We start from the raw sequence: 24787 nt of genomic DNA, 5'->3' as shown, positions 1-24787 counted from the left end.
TTAAAAATGTATTACCGTGATTTTTTTACAGGCTATTTGATGATCCAGGCCTGGCCACGGAACATGACAGACTTTGGGGTGTTTGAGAACTTGACCACAATTCGTGGCAGAGTTTTACAAAGGTACAAAGTGTAATGGCCTTGACAGATCAGACTGCATGGACAGCTTGTTCCATATTGATGTCCTGTGTTCTTCAGAAATTCCTCGTATTACCCTGTGTGTACTTTTCATGTTTATTTTTAAATATCCAATTAATTATAATTCATTTGTAAAAAAAAAAATGGAAACATTACTTTTTAAAATAAATATATTCATATTTAAAATGCATGCGATACTTTGTATATTTTTTCAAGGTATATTGGCAAAAACAAACTACTTGAAACAAAAAGTTTTCATGTTTATGATCCCAGTAGGATTGCAGTCACAGTCAAATCTTATAAGTCAAATGTAAGAATGCATTTATGTTCCATGAATGTATCCTTGAGCTGGGCTGATTGGCCAATTAATTTTTATTACTGTAGTATTATTGTTGTCAGAGTTTTAATTATGAAGTACCCTTGCATGCTAATGCAAATTATGTGGATTTACAACCTAATAAATCTAAGTTGAGTGATGTGTCATTGTACTACCTTTTTTATGGAGCATTAGTATAACAAATAATTCCTAAAATCCAGATGCCGTCACAGCCTGTGCTGATATAGGTGGTTCTTAACTGGTTATTCCATAAGTTAGGTGTTGTATAGATGTTAAACTTCTTTCACACCGTACAATGTTAATTTGTATTTATTTGTTAGCATCTGTTCCTTCATATTCCACTACCTTACACCCTCAAACTCTCTGTCATCTACCATCCACCGAAGCAAAATGCAACCTTCACGTCTGACTTTCAAGGTCTAACCTCGAACTCAGTTCTCCCTTCTCCACTTATCTTTACCAATAATTATTTGAACATCCATGTTGATGATCCGTCGAATGGTATCTCAATCGTATTCCAGTCACTCTTGGCAAACATGGATCTATCTCCTCTACTGCTCGCTCTCATGGTCACACTCTCAATCTCGTCATCTCCAACACCAAGTCCATCTCTCTCACAATAAGTGGCACCAGTCACTTTTGGTGATCACCACCGCACGAATATCTCTTTTCCCATACCTAGGCCATCTCCTTTCAAGGCCTTTTGTCATAGCCCCCAGACATTCCTCACCCAACGCCAGGTCGCTTTTCTCCTCTGCTGTCTCCACAATACAGAGCAACAATAGCGAGATGTCACCCACCTCGCCTGGTATACAGGAGGTCGTGGGTTCGATCTCGACCCTGACGTTTGCATATATGGTGTTGGCATGTTCTCCCCGTGGGCTCGTGGATTTTTCTCCTGGTCCTCCGGTTTTTCCTTCCACATTTAAAATCAACATGCGTTTAGAGTATTTGTCTGCTATAAATATCCACGTAATATTCCACTTCGTAGGGCGATCATTTGTGGCCAGGTCACTTCTAAAATAAAGCTATATAGCTAAGTGGGCCTTACCTGGTAAAAACAAATTATAGTGTAGTTTTAGTTAACTCTCTGTTGTCGATCCCCTGTACCTTTTCTTGCCCAGCCTCAAGACCTTCCTCTTTCCCTCTGCCTATGACTGAACGTCTATTTTCAAATAAATACATATCCGTCGGTGTCCTAGGGTTGCCCGCATTCCACTGTTTTTGGTGCAGTGTCTCAAGATGCTGCTTAATCGAGGCAGGTCGAATCCAACCGTTGACGGTGCTCTGTGTCAATCCCTTCAGGGGCTTCTCGCTTCTCGTTGCACGTATTCCCACGGTGACGGCACTCGGCCTGGCATCGCTGCACGAGATCAGCGCCGGCAACGTCTACTTAAAGCAGAACGAGCGCCTATGCTACTACAACACCATCAACTGGACGTCGGTGTTCATGAGCGAGCGACAGACGCCCTTCATCCACGACAACAAGCCTCCCCCCAACTGCAGTGCGTCTATCCCCCTTGACTGTCGCCCTCTGCCTGCCATTCACAAACGAGCCTGGTTATTATTTAAGCGAGAAGTCCTCAATAGAAACGAATTTCTTTAGAACTGCTTTTTTGCGTTTAGTTTGTTGTCCTTCTGCCCCCGCACCTCCGATTAGCATGGTTGGCTCCGTACGGCGCGAAAGAAGTTCAACGTACGTGCACACATGTGGGAGGACCCTGCATTGGGAAGCTTGGCCAAATTGTCTTAATACATGTTTCGAAAATGGTATCATAAACCACATAATCCAAAGGAGACCAATGCATGGGCTGAAACCACTCAAAGCTTTGCATGAATAGGTCATGGGCCCACTTAGTCCACTGCCATCTCCTAGCTAGATAGCATCCCAGCATATGGGGGGTCTCACAGATGATCTTCCCTGGATGAAACACCAACGCTGCCTCCAAATTACTGAATCGATAAAATGGCTACGCCACGTCTACCACTTTGCCTTACAATCTCACATCCAGATTTGGGGTCTGGTGCACATTGCAGTATTTGTGTGGCATGTGTGGCGCTGATATATTCTGCTTGGAATATATTCAGCTGATCGTACAGCTTAGTGGCATACACCACTCAGAGTGAATGGCGTGTGGAAGTGTCACATTCAAAGCAATTCGTCAAAGTTAACATGAGAGCAGCCCGTTTAAAGCTGCAGCTTTTAGCGATAGGAACCTGATATGGTTTTGAAAATCATTGCCATAATTTAATTATGGAACCATCTCTGACTGCTGAGATACGCGATACAAAGTTAAAGTAAACTGCAGGTTAGTCCTCCCTTTGACACCCTTGATGAGTCTCACCGACAACAATTATAATTACCTCTCTGCATGTGCACAGCAGTCGTGTGCGCTTGAATCCATACATACACTACAACAACCGCCAATCGCCACTAAGTGGCGGTGACGTCACCACGACGCTTGTGCCAGGCCATGTGCACCTTGAGACCACGTGAAGTGTCGAACGCCCGCTGGCAGGAGGTCACGGGGCAGACCCAGGTGCCACGGGTCAACTGACTGAGATGACCGAGATGACTGGCTGATACATACACACATACACACACCGACACATCTGTTCACATGTGTGTGCGCGTGTGCACACGCGTGTGTACGTATGCCCCTTTGCGTGTGCAGCCTCAGAGGGCATGCTGTGTGACCCTTTGTGCTCGAACTACGGCTGCTGGGGACCGGGCCCTGACCAGTGCATCTCCTGCAGGTTCTTCAGCCGTGGGCGCGCCTGTGTGGAGGCTTGCTACACCGCCAGTGGGTGAGGGGAACGCCGCCACGATACAATACGGGACACATGGCCTCGCGCGTTGCGCTCCTCACACGCAGAATCTTCCCGAGAAACTTTACAATTGCAACGTTGACGATAGAGCGAAACAAAATTGGCTCATCAATCCAGCTTCAGGATAAGCAAATGAAAGAAAAATGTTTACATTTCGCTTAAAATGTTATTGGGTCTGCATTCTTGAAATTGATATAACCTATGAACTCACCCATTTGCCTCACCACTCACCCACCCACCTACCCAACCACTCACTAATTCACCCACTCATTGTGCCAGCAATATTCCTGCTATGGTTTGGGATGGGGTTCCAAAGGCAGAGAGCATACCTGAAGCCCCTCAACCCTTCTGATATTAAACACCTCGGAACCAACACCAGATTAGCATGCACTGATCTCAAGGTGCGGCTGAGCACATCATGTACCACTAAACCCTCCGTATCTCACACGCTGCAGCTACTGCGGCCCGTTGCTCTTGCAAGAAAATATATTCCATATTCAAAACGATAATTTTTATTCCATTTTGTTAGTTGTTGCATTCATAATTATTCCAGATTTGACTTGAAACGTTAAATGAATGTATCAATACAGAAATATATTTTTCATACGGTATGTAGGTATAAATGCGTGTGTAATGCGTGATTAACTGTGGCTCATTTGACAATGCATTTGAAAAAGCTGACTAATAATGTATTTTGAGAGAACAAAACCCCTTCTGAGTTTGTGGGTCCAGATATGGGCTGGCAAACATGATTAAAGTAGGTTCGTATGGGTGCTGAGTCCATTGCCTCTGCTTGGTTACCAGTCGCTGCACAAAAAAAGAAATAACAAAAAAATATTTAAAATTAGAATGGTAAAAACAAATCCGTTTGAATTCCAAGTCAAATGCTGACAGCAGCAGTTGATGTGAATGCTGATGTTGGTCTTCTCTTTTCCAGACCCTACCGGGAGTTTGTGGATGGATCGACATGTGTGCCCTGTGACACGGAGTGTCTGCAGTTCAATGACTCAGCTACCTGCTACGGACCGGTGAGTAACAGATGGGCACAAAAAAACATTTCGTGACACGGTGTAATAGGAATGTATGCGAGTACCGCCGTACTAAGCGCTTTTTAAAACACTCAATGTGCTATACTCTTTGGTTCTTCGGGCAAAGTCACGTAGGTATAAAATAAAATAAATTAAATCACGACGTTTCGATTGCAGCACAAGCAATCATCATCAGGTGGGAAAACCACAGCAAGAAAATGTTTTGCTGAAGTGGAAAAGAGAGTTGCCGTGGTTAGAGGTTATATAGGTAAGAAAGGGGCGGGGGGGCGCAAGGGGGGGAGGGGTGGGGGTGTGGGGTATGGGGAGGGCGAGCGTGGTGATATGATAGACGACAAATCTAGACTCGAATGTGCTTTTGTTGTTGGCAATGCTCACTCGCTATTGGGAGGAGGGGGGGGACAGCGGACATTCCAGTCGATCAAGCACCAAGCACGGCCTGCGATGTCGAGACGCACGCGCGCACACGACAAAGTGTGAAGCGACGTTTCTATCAACTTTGCGCCCCTGAACCGGCGTAGCTGCGCGTGACGAGACGACACCCCCCCCCCCACCCCCCACCAGCGCTGATAACTCAAGCAGCCGATTCTGCATGCGGCGCACGTGAAGTCAGCTCGCGATGGCCCACAAAGCCGCGCGTAGAACGTCTCTCCCCCCAGTGCCGGATGAAGATCGTGCGGGAACCTTGTAGCATGATGTTATAAAGGGGCCCTAAATAAATGAAAACACATAAATATTAAAACACAATTTTTTCAACTTGCATAGTAAAGTTATTGTATTTTTTTAATTTGCCGTATAGCCAGATAATACGACAAATCGCTAACCTTAAACACCCAGTCGTTCATAAAAGTTGAAGGCAGTATAGTTCTACAGTAATAGAGCAAGTGCAGAATCACTGAACCGGAATTGATAGCTTGAAAGCATTTAACGCGGGGCCCTTGAAAGTGTGGGGCCCGTAGCATATGATACTTTTGCTACGAGGATAATCCGGCACTGCCCCCCCCCCCCCCCTTGCGTTCAGCAGTTTTCCAAACTCCAGTCCTCGCGACGTCTTTTCCGGGATTACGAATTTACTCCACCAATTTACACACGTCCCAACGTGCCGAACGAAGCGATTCCGGGCTGTCTTCGTTGATAATAAATATCAGATTCAGATCTCAGTGTGCATGTGCTTAGCACGGCACGCGGGACAACGTACAGCATGGAACGAGTTCATAGTTCTTGTCATTACATTAAGGCCGCTACAGTATTTACTTTGGGGATGCTTCCCTGGAGAGCGCGACCTAAGGCGAAAACAACGTAAATTGAAACCTATTTCAAGATTGACTTAATTATATGAAGGTAGGATATGGTATATATATCCTACCTTCATATATATAAATGCTTCAAATGCCTGGTAGGCAGAGGTGTGGACTCGAGTCATGTGACTTGGACTCGAGTCAGACTCGAGTCATGAATTTGATGACTTGCGACTCGACTTGGACTTGCATAACAATGACTTTGTCCCACCTATGAGATGTGGACTCGAGTCATGTGACTTGGACTCGAGTCAGACTCGAGTCATGAATTTGATGACTTGCGACTCGACTTGGACTTGCATAACAATGACTTTGTCCCACCTCTGCTGGTAGGTTTATATCTCACACGCAACCTTTGAATGATCAACAAACCCTATTTCCACACTTCTTTTACTGTAAAATAGCTGATGGCCACACCACAACCCAGCCTCATTTTTTGAGATCTGAACTAGAGAAACTAAATCTCATAATTTACAATCAGTTTTAGAATACTGCTCATAAACTTGTATAAAAAAGCAAAACACATCAATATATGTTCATAAGAGAGTGTGACTTTGAACCAGAGTAGATTGGACTGTAACTCTTTTCACCTGAATTCAACTGCTCCCTCGATGCAGTGCTCAGTCGCTGCTCTGTGTCACGACTCGCTGGGAGTTTGCAAGGGTGGGACGTTAAACTGAGGTCCTCCCTTCCCCGAGGATATTAGAGAATCCGCAGCAATCTTTGATAAAGAGCAGGGGGGGGGTGAGTTTTAACCCCGAGCTCTAGGGCTCGATACAATCTTGGATCTAGGAAAAATTGGTGCCCTCGCCTGGTTCGTTAATACAACTGAGGTGTGACTTGGCGAGTCCCCTGTTCACGAGACGTGTGCTTCACACGACGAGGTATCTTAAGAGACGGGTAAATAAACTAGCACCACGTTCGGTGGGGTTGTTGGCGGTAGTTTCCTTGGTGGATGCACAATTCCGATGTGGGGAATTTGCACGCTATGATGCCTTGCCCGGTCCTAAGAGGTCAGGGGAAGGTCATTCTGTTTAGAGGAGTGCACAGGAACAGCACTGGCATGCAAGTGGTGAGACCAGATTCAAATCAGGATGTTTGAAAAAAAATGCAACATTCTTCTCTGGGAAGGTTGAGTTATTTCTATCCTTGGTTATGATGCTTGTGGGTCTTTTGGTCAGTAACATAAAATGGGGTCAGATCACATGGTGTGTGCATCAGGATGAATCTATCAAAGGGGGCACTTTAATGCCGAATGCAGCCGGTGACCATGTCATTTTCTCAGGAAATTGTTGCGTCCACAAATCTGTTCTCAGAAACGGCTTTCTGAACTCTGCAACCGCAGCATATGGTTGCGGTGGTGTGTTACAATTTAACAGAATGGACAGACGTCCTTTAGAAAGATTACCACTGGACACAAACAGTTTAACACCTGAGGTCAAAATCCTGATCAGTGCCATTGATGCCACTGCACTTTGCCAGAGCTCCCTTGTTTTTCATCCAGATCCCGTAGCTACCCATATTGTCTGAAACTGCCCTCCAAGGTCTGTTTTCACAGTGTCCCATCGCATGGCTTTAGGTCCTGTCCTTGGCCACCCTCCTCTGGTTGCCCACTCACGCACGGACGCATCAGTAATTTGCCCTCCTCCAAACTCCATCAAGCCATCGGAACCTCGTCCCGATAACATCTGCAATTTCACATCTCCCATGTTTTCAGCTGAATTTATGAGTTGCTAAACCCCCGATCCTGCCGTGCGATTTCTATTGTCTATCACCTGCATCGATATGCTGAGTATAGCTGGAATCTCTGACCTGTACAACACCACACGCACTATCGTTAAATAGGAAAGTTGAATATGTTCATAGTCCATCAAAAATGTCTACCTTGATGTCTAAAAATGATAATACATCTCTCGACCTCCTCGACTTTGCAAACCTCTTCCTAAATATATTGTTCTTCACGATCTCCTTTCCAGTCGAGATACCACGAGATACATCACGTCCACATCTCAGTCGCTGAGTTATTTTGGAGAGCTCTGCTGAAGGCCCCAGCCTGAGAACTTGTTATGCAATGCCGTATCCAGGTTGATAGCTAACAAGTTGTGCTTGACCTACTCCACGTTTCTGAGGTAAACATTGGCCAATTGTTTCTACTGGGTTACGTGCTGTCTCTACCATCTCCACGGTTTTAGCGAACGCATAGTTGCTATGTACTTTGGGTGATCAATACAATCACTAGCAATGACTGGTCCTTAAGGGAAATGAACGAGTCCAAGTATGAACATATTAATTCTACAGCTCTTTTTGAACTTCCAATTCGCCTCTGCATTATTAGTTTCTTGAACATTTGCATTGCTGATGCAACCTCGTGGGTGCCTCATTAAAAAGAAAGGGAAATCAAGGGCTGAAGCTCAAACTCTGTACAGATTTGGTCAGAAACCTGATCCTCCAGTGACTTCTGCAGGCATCTCACAGCCCTGGCAGCTGAGTGCTTCATGCGCACCATGGCTTCATCGCCGCACAATTTACCTGCGAAGGGGGATGCGTCATAAAGTGCGCGTCGCCAAAGGCCCTCAATACTTCAGAGTGCACAGTAAATGTGTACAAGCCTTCGCGTGGCGAGCGACCGCTGTGAGCGATGGTGACACAAGGCTTTTCTGCGCACGTAACTTTTTCGTGAAGATAAAAGTCACCGCCCATATTTAATGAGGGCCTGACCTACAGCAGAGGTGACGTGACTGGATATTGTCATCACTTGTCATCAACATGGATATAAAGCACAATGCCACTTCTAAAGCAGAAAAAAAATTGCATTTATATTTTTTACAGGACATCACAATCAGAGTTATCTTGTCAGTTAAAGCATGTGTGTCAATTTTAAATGTTACTGTTTTGTGTAATCCGTTTTAAGAGTTTGATTTATTAAATTTTATTAGATTTTAACTATGCAGTACAGGTGGGCATTTCTTCAAAACGTAAAGCATTCTGACTGTAAAGCTGCTCTTACCAAGGCTGCAAAAAATACTGTCTTGCAATGTGGAGAAGCTGACACATTTCCCACCAGTGGACTGTTACGCCGCCAGGAAATCACTCCCCAGGGCTAACGTTTGTAATCGATAAGCATGGTGGAGCACTCGGCCAACCTGTTAAATGGGTAGAGCACATGGCCGCGCCCATTACGTTAACCAATCAAAGCCTGGGTGGAGTGAGAGGAATGGGGCCACGTGGTTCAGCGACGGCGCTTCAGCTGCTGGTTGTGGAGGTTTGCGGTTAAAATCAGTCAGGTCACCCTGGCTGGTCACGTGGGCGTATTAACCGTAAAATATTACTTCACTGGACGTTCAAGGACCCGGAGAAAAATCCACGCGACCACGGGGAGAACATGCGAACTCCAAATATACAGCAGGCGTCAGGGTCGAATACACGACCTCCAGCATACCAGGCGAGGGAGATAACATCTACTAGCCACCGCGGCACCCCCATTAGGTGAATTGCATTAGTCCACCAAATGAACTTCTACAGTGACAAGAACATTTCACCATGTCAGGAATGACCGCGGTAGATGATTACGTCACTCGGCCTCTTTCAACCGATGCCCAATGTAGCTCACTGAACCCATGTAAAGCATATTGGTCACCTAAAACATGAAATAGATGTATAACTGTAAATCTCACTGTTGGGATATGTGACGTTAATTTAAACAAAACATTTGAGATAATTTTCCCGCGTGAATTCAATGGTGACTAGGCTGATGGAACACCTAAGTTGCCAAAATGTAATAATAATTGTTATCACGACTATTTATTTATGAGTATTATTAAAATGTTCAATACTACTCTTAAATACAATTTAAATGTAGCAATATGTCCAAGGTCATGTTTTGAATAATGTTCATGTTGAAAAGCAATTATTTTTGTTTTTTTAACAAAATAAAATGAAAGCATTTTTTTTAACTGAAACATTAACTTTCAAATGTCTCATAATAGCATGTTGTCAACCTCGAGTGCTTAATGAAATAACTAACCACAAAATACTTTTTTTCACGTTAAAAAATCCTGCCAAAATCGGTCATAGTTGTGCATTCTTGTTTTTCAGTGACATCACAAATGACTTTCCTTTTTGAAGCAATAGCAATCTTAATTTTTATATACATGGACAAACAACAGGTTACATACTAGATGCGGTGACTAAAATCCTGCACATTTTATTTCAGCTTCCTGGCGTGCTGTGCAAGTGGTTGAGATGGGAAAACTAATCATGTTTTTTTTTAGGTAAGATGCAAACAAATTGATGCTCAGCATCCTATGATCTCCTTCTAAACCGCAGATTCAATACAATTCATATATAAGCAGCTGTATCATTAAACACATAAAATGGCTTATGTTTCATCCACTGGGATGGCATCACAAATCTGCACTTGCCACTAGTCCGCTGGCTGTTCACTTCTCGAGCTATTGTGAAAAGTCCGCCATAAATACACCACTGACCTAGGTGACAGATTATAGAGATCCAGAGTCACAGTGCTAGGCATGGCAGCATAAGGCTGAACTTTATGTATGGATATAGTTTGAGCTTCTTTTGCACCGTATGTACCCAACGTGCTAATCGGAGGTGCAGGAAAGGACAACAAACTCAACACAAAAAGCAGCTCTAAGGAAAGGAGTGTTTCATGTAGATTTAAAGGTGCATAGCTCCAGTGGCTTCCTAATATCGGCAGGGTTGGAAGATACACAGAGCTCATGATGGCAGTGCAGTATGCTGGTTTCTCACCAAATCCGATTTTTTAATTATTAAATGTTTCTTTACGTATAAACTATGTTGCTTTTCTAATTGAAATCCAGTTTAAATCCTCCCGCAGTAAAAAAAACCTCATAAATAGCTTGGCCAAACATTCCAATGCAGGGCCCTCCTGAAAAAAGAGTCCATGGGAATGGATGTGCCTCTCATATATAAGATGCTATTGTTATTATCTGTTGAAAAAAATATATTTTCTTGAATGTGGTCTTAACAGAGCTGTACAAACATTATTATTTCCTAGCACTCTGATGTATTTTTTGGGTTGTATCGTGTGCGTTTTGCATGACGTTTCGCTCCTATATGGAGGGGACCAAAAATTTAACAGCATGCGGAACATACTCTGTTTTTTTTTCCATGCATGCTGAACAACAGCATGCTGAACAACACGTGGTACAGCACAAATACACATCAGAGCCATACATCACAACCACGTATTGTTATTGTACTGTTATTTCTTTGTTCATTAAACTGTAGATAATGGCGAGTGCAGAATGTTTGGTTGACATGTGTAATGACAGGGTGACACCCACTGGCCTGGAAGAGTAATCAAGGATATGGGCAAGGTTATGTAACAACTGATCAGAAGGGGGGCATATCTGGGTTAAAGGTAAAAGGTGGGGTTAGTCGGGAAGCTCCAGGAACCTGCTCGAAGGTTCTGGAAGGGGGCATGGCCAGAGGCGCAGCCCGGCCATGCCGAGAGGTAAATAAGGGGGAGCGGACCCAAGGTTCGGGGTTGTTACGGTGGGGTCCCGGGTCGTGGCTGCGTCGCTGCTCGCCATCATCTCTCTCCGTTGTTCAGCCGCGTGGAAGATCTTCTGCACGGCTCCCAGCGCAGTCATCGTCACACCAGTCAGCCAGCTGTGTGGTGGGATGTAGGCGATGGGACCGTGCAGTAGGCTGGCTGTGTGTAGCTAAGTTGAGGAGACGTATCTATATATTGACCTGTGTTGTGCCCAGTGTGAGAAATAAATAATAAGAAGAAGCCCCCTGCACGACATGTCTCGGAAATCGCTCATTACACGTGCTACTTTTTCACTCAAAATAAACCCACAGGTTTATGCCAGAACCTAGTGTTTCTGAGCTGCCTTTATGCTCTTAATAGCACCAGTTTCATTGTCACTGCACATTACAGCATCTCTATAATTTATATGAACAATGTGCCGTTGTACTTTTGTTGCCTGTCCATTTTGACACAGATTGCAGCGATTTGACTCTTTTTTTTAAGTTAATGATCGCCGCAGAATGCGGTGGCCTTGTGACAAGTGCACTAGCGGGAGTGTTGCTCTCCGCTCACCCTCTGCACAGTAGCGCATCATGTCTGCTGCTCAGCTGTTATGGCAGCGCGCGTCTGAAAATGACCCCTTCTTTCACAACCAGCGCTGGCTGCCTGACCTATGGAGTATTTCCCAACGGAGTGACTGACTGCTGGTCAAATAGGTGACAGTACACAAAAAAAATAACAATCTGACCCTTCACCTCTGTGGTCGCTATGAAGTAGGCACTTTCTTTTTGCGTTATTATTACTCCGTAGGCGTAACATGACTGCTCCAGGGAAGGTTGCCATAAAGGAATGTGTCTGTCAAAGTCGCCATAACCTTCCGGTGGTGCTAACTCAAGTCTACATACAAAACGTGTGCCAAATCAAAGTGGGCAAATTGGCATCAGACATGCGGAGAGCTTGCATCACTTTAAATCTCGTGCTTTGTGGCATTTTGATAAATTACGAGTTGCGGGGTACCAATGGAGGACAAATGGTGTACACGTCTCCTTATTGTTCTGCTATTATGTTGAAATCGAGAGGTTGTTGAAGTGCATTCGCCTATTTCAAAGTGAGAGGGAAGGTCAACTCACAGTGATGTTCTGCTACGAGTGATCACGCCGTGTCTGCCACAACCTTCCTCCTCCTTAGGCATTCAGTTGGATTTGCGACGACGCTTCATCCCAGTGTAGCTGTGGGTAAACAGAGATAAGAGTAGTTTAACACGTAGGCTTTCGTGACCAGTATTCTTCATAATAAAGGTTTTTGGGTTAGATCGCGTTATTTATAAATGTGTCGCAACCCTCCGCCACCCGACACGGCCAATCAGTAAAAAATGTGTCACGTTAACAAAACGCCAATTAGTTACTTCTTCAGCCCACCGGTGTGTTTGAAGAGTGAATTCACAACATTTGGAATTTGAGTAGCGTGACGTTTTGCTGGTAATTACATCCAGCATCTTTGGGCGATTTGCCAGAATAGTGAAGCCATCCACCTGCTTCCGGTCTTAAATAGTGCAGGATGACGTCATTGTTGTTGAACCCCATCAGGATTCGTGATCAGAGGCGGAGGTGGGGGGGTATTGCAATTATGTAATAGATCAGTAATCAGCCACTTAGCATGTGACTCCTCTATAAGGAATTGCAATATGTATTGTCTTACTTAATATATATATGAGCATAACTTTATCTGTGATGAACGCTGCACTTTCCATCGTTTTCATGCAGGGGGCGCTGCAAACCTACGCGCCCCCTGCATGAACGATGGAGGCGCAGGGACAGACGTTCAATCACGTTGGAATCGATCTGCAGACGGCGGTCTTCTCGCACGGCCAGCAGCTCTATGTCGCCCTATCTCGATCCCGCAATCCCAAACAGGTGAAAGTCCTCATCGAACCGAACCCCCAGCAAGGCCATCTACTTAACGACGAGAGAAAATTCACACGAAATGTCCTTTTCAATGAAGTCTTCCAGATGTAAAATGATATAAGCTTTTAATGAAGAAATACAATTATCTAATTCAAAACACAATACAATTCAAAAATCTTTCATTTTAAAACTTATAAACGGAGCATCGGGTGCTTGCATGAATGCATCGTTCGTGTGAAAAAAAATTCGTAACTTTCCTGGCTGAAGGCCACAGGCGCCCCCGAACAACCCCTAGCTACTTAATAATACGATTCCAGGCTGTGCTAAGTCTATAGCTATCAGAGCAGTTGAAATTATTTTTTATTTTTCTCAATTTCGATGGATTCTCTAATTAGTCTTGGCCAGTCATAATTAGTTTTGCATAACACTCCAACGTTATCAAAATCAATCGAATGTCCTTGTTGGCAAGCATGCGCTGCCACTGCTGACAGCTGTGTTTTAGATAATTTAATGTTCCTTTGGTGTTCTTTTAGTCTTATGCTAATGTTGCCGCATAAGCAATTGATCCGATATACACCTTCTGTTGATAACTTCGATGATTCATCTTTAGTACAAGACACTAGTTTTTTTATTTTGTGTACCGTACCAAAACTTACTTTAATGTTTTGCTTTTGCAAAACACAGGCTAATTTGTCAGTTACTCCTGAGATATATGGTATTTTAATTGTTTTGATAATCTGAAGAGATACGAATAGTTGATGGTAACTTCCCAGCTGCCCTTTAAACTGTAGGTCTGAAATTATGTGCCTCTCTTCTGTATTGTGAGTCAAGCGTAATTCCCTCTGTACCATGCAGGTCCAATTTGCAAAAAAAATACATATGAATATATATTATGAAACTTAATTTCTCAAATACAAAAATGACAGCGACATTAATAACGGTGCAAGAAAACAAATGTCAAAAACCAAGCGGTGCATCTGTATAACAAAGAAGCACCATTATGATCACCTTCATCAGCCATAATAAATCCACTCCCGCATGAGGGCCCCTGCTAGCCTCTGCCATCTCGCACGGCCCTGCCATGCAGCAATCCACAGAGCATCCGCGCGTGAGCTCTTTCATCAAATTGTGAGATTTAAGAATGAGGTTAACCTGATTTCCAACGGACAAACAGATCAGCATAATTGACTCAAATGCATATTGTGCTAATTGACAACCTGACAATCGGAAACGTTGACACGTTATCTCGTGTAAATTGTCATGCAAAAGATGCATACAAATTATAATGTAATTTCTATTTGGAATACAAAGATGGTCTTAACCATATTGAGTAAATATAGCAATAGCATGATGTTAAACAAAATGTCCTAGTGCGAAATGTTATACATGGATTAAAATTGTATTTTAAAAAGCTAATTATCAGGGCGTTATATGTGCAACATTTAACATGTTAGGCATATAGTAAGCTTCTGCTGTCTCTCAATGAAACGAAATAATCACAGTGTAATTGCTGTTAAACTAAATTATCTACAGGAAACAGGAAGCATCTTAAAGCAGACGGTGGACAGAACGTGGCTCAGTTTCTGTAATTACGAGCTGTGAATGAATATGATGTGAAGCTTGTAAAGAGAATATGATGGGCTTTGAAATGTAAATGAGACTGCATGAATCCGCTTTGTAAGATGATCAGCTTTGCAGCCTTTATTGTCTAATAAGAGTCAAACACAAAGGTACAAGACTGTTGACCAATGTATCTGTATTGAATGAGCAATGCGCAGGATTTGGAGAGCCGTAGCTATTCCAGGAATAGAGAGCACCCCTAACTAAGTTTGGGCTTTCATTCATACCGACTATATCTTGTGGGTTAAGCTGACCCCAAGCGGTTCTTAGTGGCTGCTAATATAGCCCTAGCATATTTTGTGTTGAATGATGAGCATGCTGTTATGTTTACAAAGACCCGTAACAAGGTTATTGAGGTGATCCTGTTGCTGTATACGGAATGAGGAGTTCAAGATGGTTAACGTGGTCATGCTGCACGTCTGAAATTTGACTTAAATGTTCAGTGGGAAATTACGAAGCTATACGAGTGCAGCATCTCATTGTTTCTGTATCGTCCACTAAGGTCACATTGTGAAGCACAGGACCCGCATTGTAACTATCATCAAATACAACTTACAGATAAAGTGCTTCCCAAACTGCCACCACAACTCAATACCCTGCATTGCAACGATGTACCGAGCACCAAGTCATCCCGAGGTGGACATCCGATTGGAAAGGGATGCCCTTGTGCTTGTATACAAAACTTTGAAGAATCATATCATGAGCACTTTTGAGAGATTCAGTTCTGATGGGTTCTCGTCTTCCAAAGTAATGAGGGCATCTTTGTTTTTGTGTCGATTGCCCGATATTAAACTTCACAACGTGACTGCAAATTTACCGAGTCTCCGTAAATCACATTTCAATTTACCAGTGCATGAATGTAAAGTTATATAAATGTGCCTTCCTCAAGGTTGCGTGCTGGTAAATTACAGCAAGAATGGGTCTTTTTTATTCTGTTAAATGTCTGGCATATCCTTTACTTAGCATTCACTATAAATATGCACGCTGGAATGCACTGTAGATATTCGTCAATATATTACTGTATATTTATAATATTCATAATCATCTAGGATCGATCCACTGCTGTATGATGGCCTGCCAAAGCTGTCACCATCCATGGCAATCGTGAAAAAATCCACTGACCTCTAGACCATGAGCTAATCGCTCCATCTCCTTTGTGGACATTCTCTTGGACTCGTTTTGCCACACCACATTTATTTTGACTTTCTTAAAAGTTGACATGATGAAATGACCCTGCATATGTTTAATAAAATATTGTTGAATACCAAAATACACCTATCACAGCTACGTCACGTGATTGTTCTTACGGCTACAATAAGTTACTCCATATACATTATACAGTATCGCACATTTAAACGGTGATATCCAGTAGATATATGGAATGTATACTGAACACATTCCCACTAGAAAAGCGGATGTAGTAAGCATAGTCATAAATGTTATTGTATCTTAGTTTTATAGACATCTATCAATGGACTGAATCTGTCATCTGTATCATTACGAGTCACGGTCTATCCAAACTGCAGGAAGGACCCTCCCACGAACCTGTGATGCTACACTCAATCTTTTCTGCGACGCAATCTCTCTATTGCCTGCTATTCATATGCTAATCTATTTCTCCTACCATTGTAAGTCATATTGTTTACATGCTGTGCATTCTCCTCTTAATGAATCAATGTTGTATCGTTGTCTTCTTGTAATATAGTACCCTGCCTTCCAAACAACATCACATGACATCAATGTTCGTAGTCACATTTCTGACAACCGTAGTCAGCACTAAGCAGTGTGCAATGTGCAAATAATTGCAATGAAAGTAACCAGTTTATATTAACGCAGACGCTATTACCGTACATATTTACGTTTAATTACAGCACATAATGGGGGGAGCTTTCGAGCACAAAATACTCATTTAGTGCAACAGAACTGCAAATGCATCAATAATTGCCTCGGCCTCTGAACCACTCTCCCCTTATTTATTTATTTCCTGATGACGACCGCTTGTGTTGCGATCGAAACGTCGTTGTTTTTTTGATAATTTCTTTGAACCTATCTACGTGACTTTACTGAAAGATCCAAATAATATCAATTCCTGCAGTCACGAAAGCTTGAAGTCAAGATTTCACTCTCCCCCCCCCCCCCCCGCGGCTGCTTTATCTCCCATTAAAGTGAAATAAACAGCCATAGCCTCTGCTGCTGTGTGTGTGGGCTGTGTGCAGGGCTCCAACAGCTGCGTGAGGTGCGCGCACTACGCGGACGGGCAGCACTGTGTGAGCGCGTGTCCCACGGGCGTGCTGGGCGGCAACGAGGAACTCCTCTCGAAGTACCCTGACGAGAACAACAGCTGCAGGGCCTGCCACCCCAACTGCTCTCACGGGTTCGCACGCACAGCACCAGCAACTCGGAGCGCGCTGCTGCCGGCGCCACGTGCATTGCGTGTGCCCCTGCACCATGCAATGTTGTTAAGAAATGAACATTCGTTTCTTGGGAACTGCTTTTTGCGTCTAGTTTAATGTCATTCCCCCTCCCTCGCCGCACCTCCGATTAGCGCGGTTGGCTGCGTACGGCGCGAAAGAAGTTCAACGTACACACGCACACGGGCATGGGTGACAAGAGGCACACGCGTAAGCGTGCGCCTATGCAAACACCAAATGCGTGCGCGCCAATCCTGCTACAACAGGCTCACGTAAAATAAAATTATGAGCTTCCAGCCAAAAGTATGAGTGGCTCCCCACACCTTTCTAGTTATGGGAGAATGTTTGACCATTCTTCGCCACGCTGGCCAGCGTGGCTTGGTGAAGCACTCCGACTTTGTGGCCGGGAGTTGCACTCGGGTGGCCACAGCGCATCGGCCTGCCACCCCTGCACCTCATTCACAGGCTACGCACGGATGTAACACCGCAGGCATTCACGCGCGCGTACCGATGCGTGCGCATGCACTCACTTGGACATGTAGACTGCAGGGTCAAACGCGCAACTCCAGACACGTGAGCACGTGGAGGCGCCTTTCAAGCTCGACTCCTTGTCCGTGAGACTCGTCCATTGGATCTGCATCTCGTGGTCTCACAGCATTTCACGAGTCTGACAATCAGTAGATTTCGTTTCATGATACATTTGGTCAATCTCGTGCCACCCTCCCCTGTCCACCTTTACATTTCACTCGTGTTCCAACTAGCAAGGTCTACATGAAGCACAGGCTGTGCGCACACAACGACGCACACCTATGAGAAGATGTCATTGACACGCACGCGGATTGTGACTGCAATACAACATGCCCACACATAAGCACACCTCTACAGAGGATGGCGCTGCCGTGGTGTCATGGTTGGCACTCTGTAATTGCAGAGGTTGCCGGTTCGATCTCCAGGCACGGCAGGGCAAGCAATGTCCACGTTCTGATATGATCCCCTGCCTCTATACACCCAACAATGTTAATGGATCACACCACAGTCAGTTGCTCCGCCGGTCACATGTGGTGGTGTAAAGTGTAGGCGCTTCCGCATCTTACAAGATGTATGACCAGTGCCAAATATATCATCTGGAGGGGGTCGCCACGACGATAGCTCGCTAGTGGAGTCCCCATTTCTACGAGTAGACGTTTCAGGGCTGCACCTTTATCTCTTGGCCTTTTCCGCAGGGAATATCACACTAAGTTTTATGCAAGCAAAGTGCACACGGAGCGTAACCACGTCCACCTACTGAAGTGCACAGCTCCGCAATCTGCTATGGGGGTTTTACTAATTCTCCATGCCAGATGTGGCCGATACGGATAAATCTTCGAGTGGAAGCTTGCAACAGAAAGTGGGCTGACTCGCCTCTGAACGAAACGGCATGGACAAGCCCTCCAATTTAAATGCATTTGCCATACCTATCGTAAAACACCAAGAAAGCACGTACAACACATTCTGTTAAGGGATTGCAAGTTTTAGCAAACAGCGCGAATTAGTTTGTAGTCCACGTGCAATGATTCCCCATGCGCCTTTAGCTATCCATAGGGACATTTGCTGTTGGTCAGCTGGTGTCAACACACCACACCAGATGCTAATTCATGCTTAACAAATTCAGATATGTACGTATGTTTCTCGAGCTATTAAACTATTGGCCTAGGTGACATATTATAGAGATCGACGAAGTCACAGTGCTGGGCATGGCAGCATAAGGCTGAACTCTATGTATGTATGTATGTTGAACTTCTTTCGCACTGTACGCAGCCAACCGGGCTAATCGTAGGTGCGGAGATACCACTTGTCACCGTGGGGCCTGGACGAGATTAAACTCCAGGTCAACAGGAACGTAGTATGGTGATTCAATGTGCCGTCACTCCAGTGAAGTCACACATAGACAGAGGTTTGACAAACACAGATAAATGTCCCCCACATAGTCTTATGACCAGTTGGGGCAGGTGTTGCTAGCGACCATATTTAAACACCAGCATGGCAAACCATTGGTTGGTATAGCCACCACCATTCCCAGTCACCTCTGTCTGCTGATGTTTAAATACTGCAACAGGTACTGGTTAAGATGTAACTCACCACTGGTTCTAGCTGTGGGTAAAATGAATGCAGGTCGCTGAATCCCTAATTAAGTGTAACCACGGAGCCACTGTTCACACAGTGATGAGATATTAACTAGACATCACGACTTTATGCTGATATTGTTTACACACACAGACTACTCACCACTTGTTGTTTCTACTTGAAATTATTTTCCGTCATAAACCTGACGGCTCATCACTTTCCCCTCGCCGTATTTTTGTGCGTGGTGACACATCTGTGATGTCATACATAAACAGCCTGTAACTCTTAGAGGCGATTTCATAATTAAAAAAATGGTGACTAGTTTATTTTTTTTTGGCAATGAAAATATATTTGATTGATACAAAGGTTTTTTTCTTCCGTATCTGCTATTATTGCTTCATTAGTATATTCCGTCGCCGGGGCGAAAAGACACTTTTTTTCACAAGTACATTTCACAATTGTTGTTGATGTGGCCCACGGTTGCACCGTGAAAAAATACCGCAACGAGAAATTCTGCCTCTTGTCACCAATTCAGTGTTTGGCACGCTTCACCCACGGGTGCGTTTGTCAGCCCCATCGCAAATTGAATCCTACAAAAAGCACGGACCACATCCACAGGATTCCCTGTGACCATTAATTGCAGACAAGAAATGCGAAAAACTTTATTTGAATTAAAATTAACCAAAGTCCGGTGTTTTTCTTTCCAAATTTTAACCGTGATTAGTCTGTCATTCAGAAATTGTATGGAGAAAAATGGCCACCCCGTTTGAGAAATCGAATTGTTTTCAGATGTCCACGAAAATGTAATGACATATTCTTTAAAACGTTATTTATAATCTATAATCACCAGCCTCTCACTCACAATATATTTTTTATTTGAAAGGGATCCGACCAGGTGGTGCCGTGGTTAGAGCATTTGCCTTAAAATTTGAAGGATCCAGTTAAATTCTGGGAAAAGGTCAACTCATACTATCATCTCTATTGTATCAATAATTTTGGGACCACTTTCCAAGAAGTTAACACTGCTTGTCCTATTAATAAAATGCCCCCCACCATTGTAACATAGAATTTCCTCCACGAACTCAGGGCCACCAAGAGAGATAATACAATCACCCCGTGCCTCATTGAGACAGGAAACAATTAGATTGAGAGTTTTACATCGTGCTTATTTTAAGGCAATTTCAACGTCCTGGAAAAATATATTCGCTTACAATGTAAGTAAAGTTTGTTGAGTTACTAAATGTTGATTCTGATGCAAATGCTGCTCGGACAATATCAGCAGTTATCAGGAAAGTGACTGCAATGCGATCGAGTGAGACGTGAATATTCCTGGCCAATTACAGCAAAAGCCACCCACATGTTAGCGGAACATCGCGAGCTTGAAAAAGCACGATGCCACTGCGATGTCTTTTTAGCAGACCACTAGTTGTCAACGTGACTATGTGTTAGCCGCTGATTAAGTTGACACTAGGTTCATGGTTTTATTTGTATAACTGCCTCGTCATGGTGCAGGAATTGCTTGAGCATAGCACTGCCATAAAGTAAACATTAATCAGCCTGTACAAGCATTACGTCAATCATGTTATTGTTTTCCAGAGCATAGTCTGCAAACGACATTTAAAATGTTCTTGCGGCTAGGTGTTATGGTATACTGTATCAAATTAAAGTTAAAGTCACTCATATTATATTCTTAGGTTTTTTCACTCATATTAACCTGGGGCGGTGTTGATCTTCGTTGGAGGAAGTCCCTTAGCCGGTGGTTGGTGGACATTTCACATTGCGGCGGTTTCCATCGTACAACCACTGTTAACTTAGCACCAAGTATTAGCAAATGTGTCAACATAGAAGGGATGACAGGAGAGTTGCCTCCAGACCAGCATGTATTACACGCATGTCTAAATGGTCCGCGCCTCAGCCAAGACCATTGTTTTAGCTCCCCCCACAATTCCCACACGTCTGCTCTACTTTCCTAACCGCACTGGCTCCCTGTCGACTATCGCTATTTCTCACTTCTCAGTCTATACATCCCTCCATGGTCTTGCGCCACCTTCTCTTGTTTCTCTCATCTCTTGCTTCGTCCCGTCCCCGTCCTCCACACTCCCAGTCTCTGCTGTCCCTCTGTGTGCCTCGCTCGCCCTGTGCCCAGTCTCACTCTGATTCCTTTTCCCAGACTTGCTTTTTTTGCTCCCTTAGAACAACCCCCATCTCTTGTCCCCTAGCCCGTTCTGATACTGCGACTCCCTGCCCCCGCCCTTCAGCGATGACCAGGCATAGCACAACCCCTATCACTAACCCAACCCCTAGCATCATCCCTATCACTACCCCTACAACAACCACAATCACTACCCCAACTCCTATCACTACCACTATCACTGCCCCTATTACCACCCCAACCACTATCACTATCACTACCCCTATCACTACCCCTACCACTGCCCCTACCTCTATCACTACCCCTACCGCTGTCACTACCCCTACCTCTCCTTAACCTCTCCCGCCTGTTCTCCTGTCACCATAACTACGCCACCAATTTTAATAACCCAACTCTTTATCTCAACCACTATCATCTTATGCACAATTTTATAATAGCTCTAAAGCGCCTTGGTATAAGGTGCTTTATAAATCTATACAAGATAAGACAATCAAAGTACCATACATCGACATCTGAGTATGTAAAATGTATTCATTATACCATTTAAAAATAATAACCCATTAACAATTAAAACATAAATTTAGGACTGGTATCTGGTTACCGTTTCTCAGGCCTGCCTTGAAATGTGGCATTGTATCTTAATAGATTTTTACAAGTGTGAATTACAGCATAACATATTGAATTAAAATCCAACATTTCTAGAAGTTACTTATGGGGCAAATGGCCATGGCATTGCAAGGAGCGAGCAACCCCAACATCAAGAGTATGGCATGGGCTCCAGTGGTAACACGCGATGTAGCGATGGTCTTAGTCCGGCCACTAATGGCGACCCAATAATATCCAGCAAATTTATTTGATTTCGCATGTAATTGAGTTCATTCTATTTCTGAGAGCATGCATAAAACATGGATATTCAGAGACCCGTGCCTCTCTTGCAGAGGTAGTCGGAGGTGCCTTAATGGCAAGACACACGCTGTTGTTCAGTGGTGATCGGTGGCTTCTTCAATTTGGCACCATGCTGGGTTGTGTTTCAGGAGGTTTTCATGAGAGGCCACTGTCACTCTGTCTTTTGTATGCAATAAAATAATAAAATCTTTAGACTGTTCAGCATTCTAAATGATTACCAATGAGAGTTATTCAACTAAAAATTTTACGTCAACAACAAGTTCGACAACTGTATCGTTATGATTATAGCAGCACCATGCCCTGTGCCGTCAATGGCAGGTAATAATTTATCGGGATAAGAATCCAGCATAGCTAGTCGCTTCATAACGCGATTACTCTCTGTCGCACAGCTGATGCATATAATATCAGCACTTGACAATGGTAGCGGCGATGTTGAAATACTAATTGGTTGCTGATCATCGGCCATGCAGGCAGGACTTAGCCAGGAATAGATCAGCTTGGGTTCAGAGGGGTGCTCGGACCACTTTATCTCCAAGATAATTATTGGCCACTCGGTGGCTAAAGTACCAATATGGTCAGATTAATTGCGCATGAAAAAAAAGCCAATCCTCGCGGAAAAGAATGGTGGTACGGGATGTCCTCTATTTACGGTGCGACTATTCACGTTATTTCGCTATAACATCGCCAACGAATTGGGGAACACAGCTCGACTTAAAATGCATTGATTCGCTACAACATTGTTTTGAAAACATTAAGGAAAAGAATGCAGCGCGGTAATTCCTCGTAAAAAAAAACTCCACGTGAAGCGAAAACAATTTCCTCAAGAGAATGAATGTGAAGGGTGGGGGTTGCTAGATGCGATGTACACACATACGCACAATGAGATTGTGGGGAAAAAAACTGAGGTGAGGCTACACCGCGTCCTGTATAATTGCACACGTACACCCAGAATCCTCATACCGCTCAGCCGCGCTGCTCGAGAAAGTAGTTTGACATCGGCCGCTGAGAAGCCGCGTCATAACAGTGGGCATTCCGCGCTGTGACACAAGTGTTTCCTAATAGACGAGCCGTGTTTTAGCGAATTCGCGTTATAGTGTGCACAGCGCACGTTAAGCGAGGACTCCCCGTGCTGTGGTCAGCGCAGCGGCGACGACGCCACGATGCCCCCAAGCGAGCGCTCAAGCTAGAATGTTCACAAAGTCACAGCCCGAGATACTGGACTACCCTCTTTAAATGCAATCTCTGCCACATCCCTATATTTAAACTCGTTATATTTTATATTTGTTGGTACTTATTATACCAAATTTATATCGTGAAGTCAATGGTAAAATAGGTAAAGATTTATGTTGGGTTTTTTTTCCGAACGCCGCGTTGTCCAGGGATGCATCCCAAACGTAGATTGAGGAGTTGCTGGAATTGGCTCTCCACAGGTGAGCAGAATCAGCCAATGGGGTCAGAGTGTAACTGGCTGGGAAGTATCAAAGTTCCAACTCGGCTCAGTTGAGAGACAGCTTTAGACCGGAGAGGTGGCAGCATCTGGAGCTCGGCAGCACAACATACAAATACCAGCAGCACAGTATACCAGCAGTGCAGCGTACCAGCAGCACAGCCTACCAGCAGCACAGCCTACCAGCAGTGTAGTATACCAGCAGCACAGCGTACCAGCAGCACAGCCTACCAGCAGTGCAGCGTACCAGCAGCACATCGTACCAGCAGCACAGCCTACCAGCAGTGTAGTATACCAGCAGCACAGCCTACCAGCAGTGTAGTCTACCAGCAGCACATCGTACCAGCAGCACAGCCTACCAGCAGTGTAGTCTACCAGCAGCACAGCGTACCAGCAGCACAGCCTACCAGCAGTGTAGTCTACCAGCAGTGTTCCAGGAGGGCATCAGGTGAACAGGAGAAGCAACGAGCAGGAGGCAAACATTGGCACTCGGGCGAGAACGAGTCCCTTAAGGCTGTAAGTGAAACTTCACCCTTAATGTGAGAAGTTTGAGCTCGCGTGTGTGGGCAAAAGGAGCGCCTAAGAGGGTTCACGCTGTGTTTGCAGGGGCAAAGGCGAGGCTAGAGAGTTGTGGGAGCAGAAGGGCACGGCCCACATAATTCCAAGTCCCTGCATTGGCATGCCCAGCTACACAGAGATTGCTAGGAGGAAGCGTGGCTAGAGCATCGCGGTTGCACTGGTGGTTGGTGAGTGTGCTGCGTGGGGTGTCAGTGAGTCGTGAATGTGACCCACTGATCTTCTTGGGGTGTACGGCTTTGGGCGTGCTCCGAATGTGGTGAGCATCACAAAGTGCCTGCATTGTAAAAGTTCTCTCGCACGGTGGAGGGTGGCCATACGGAGGTACGCCGATGGGTGCTTGGGAGACGTGAACCAATACGTGAACATGCATGGTGGGTGACGACGTCCTATGGTGTGATTGGCAGCGAGGTATGTCTAATTTGAGGTATGCTCTGCATTGAAAGGCCTGAGTGGCATTGTGGACGAGTGTGAAGGAAAGACTACTGGCTGGCGCATAGAGA

The 24787-nt window shown here is 44.5% G+C and overlaps 1 protein-coding gene across 1 annotated transcript in view; it reads left to right on the top strand.

Moving 5' to 3' along the window:
- Window positions 1–24787, top strand: part of LOC144721068 (receptor tyrosine-protein kinase erbB-4-like) — a 249636-nt gene that overhangs the window by 150827 nt on the left and 74022 nt on the right. The window contains exons 11-15 of the mRNA XM_078598401.1: window positions 32–122; window positions 1780–1979; window positions 3150–3282; window positions 4241–4331; window positions 16906–17063. Coding sequence (XP_078454527.1) covers window positions 32–122; window positions 1780–1979; window positions 3150–3282; window positions 4241–4331; window positions 16906–17063 — 673 coding nt within the window. The remainder of the gene's footprint in view (window positions 1–31; window positions 123–1779; window positions 1980–3149; window positions 3283–4240; window positions 4332–16905; window positions 17064–24787) is intronic.

Source organism: Lampetra planeri, chromosome 10, assembly GCF_965212315.1.
Source record: "Lampetra planeri chromosome 10, kcLamPlan1.2.h2, whole genome shotgun sequence".
Classification (NCBI taxonomy): Eukaryota; Metazoa; Chordata; class Hyperoartia; order Petromyzontiformes; family Petromyzontidae; genus Lampetra; species Lampetra planeri.
The sequence above is the reverse complement of the archived record's forward strand: the minus strand, read 5'-3'. Positions and strand labels throughout refer to the sequence as shown.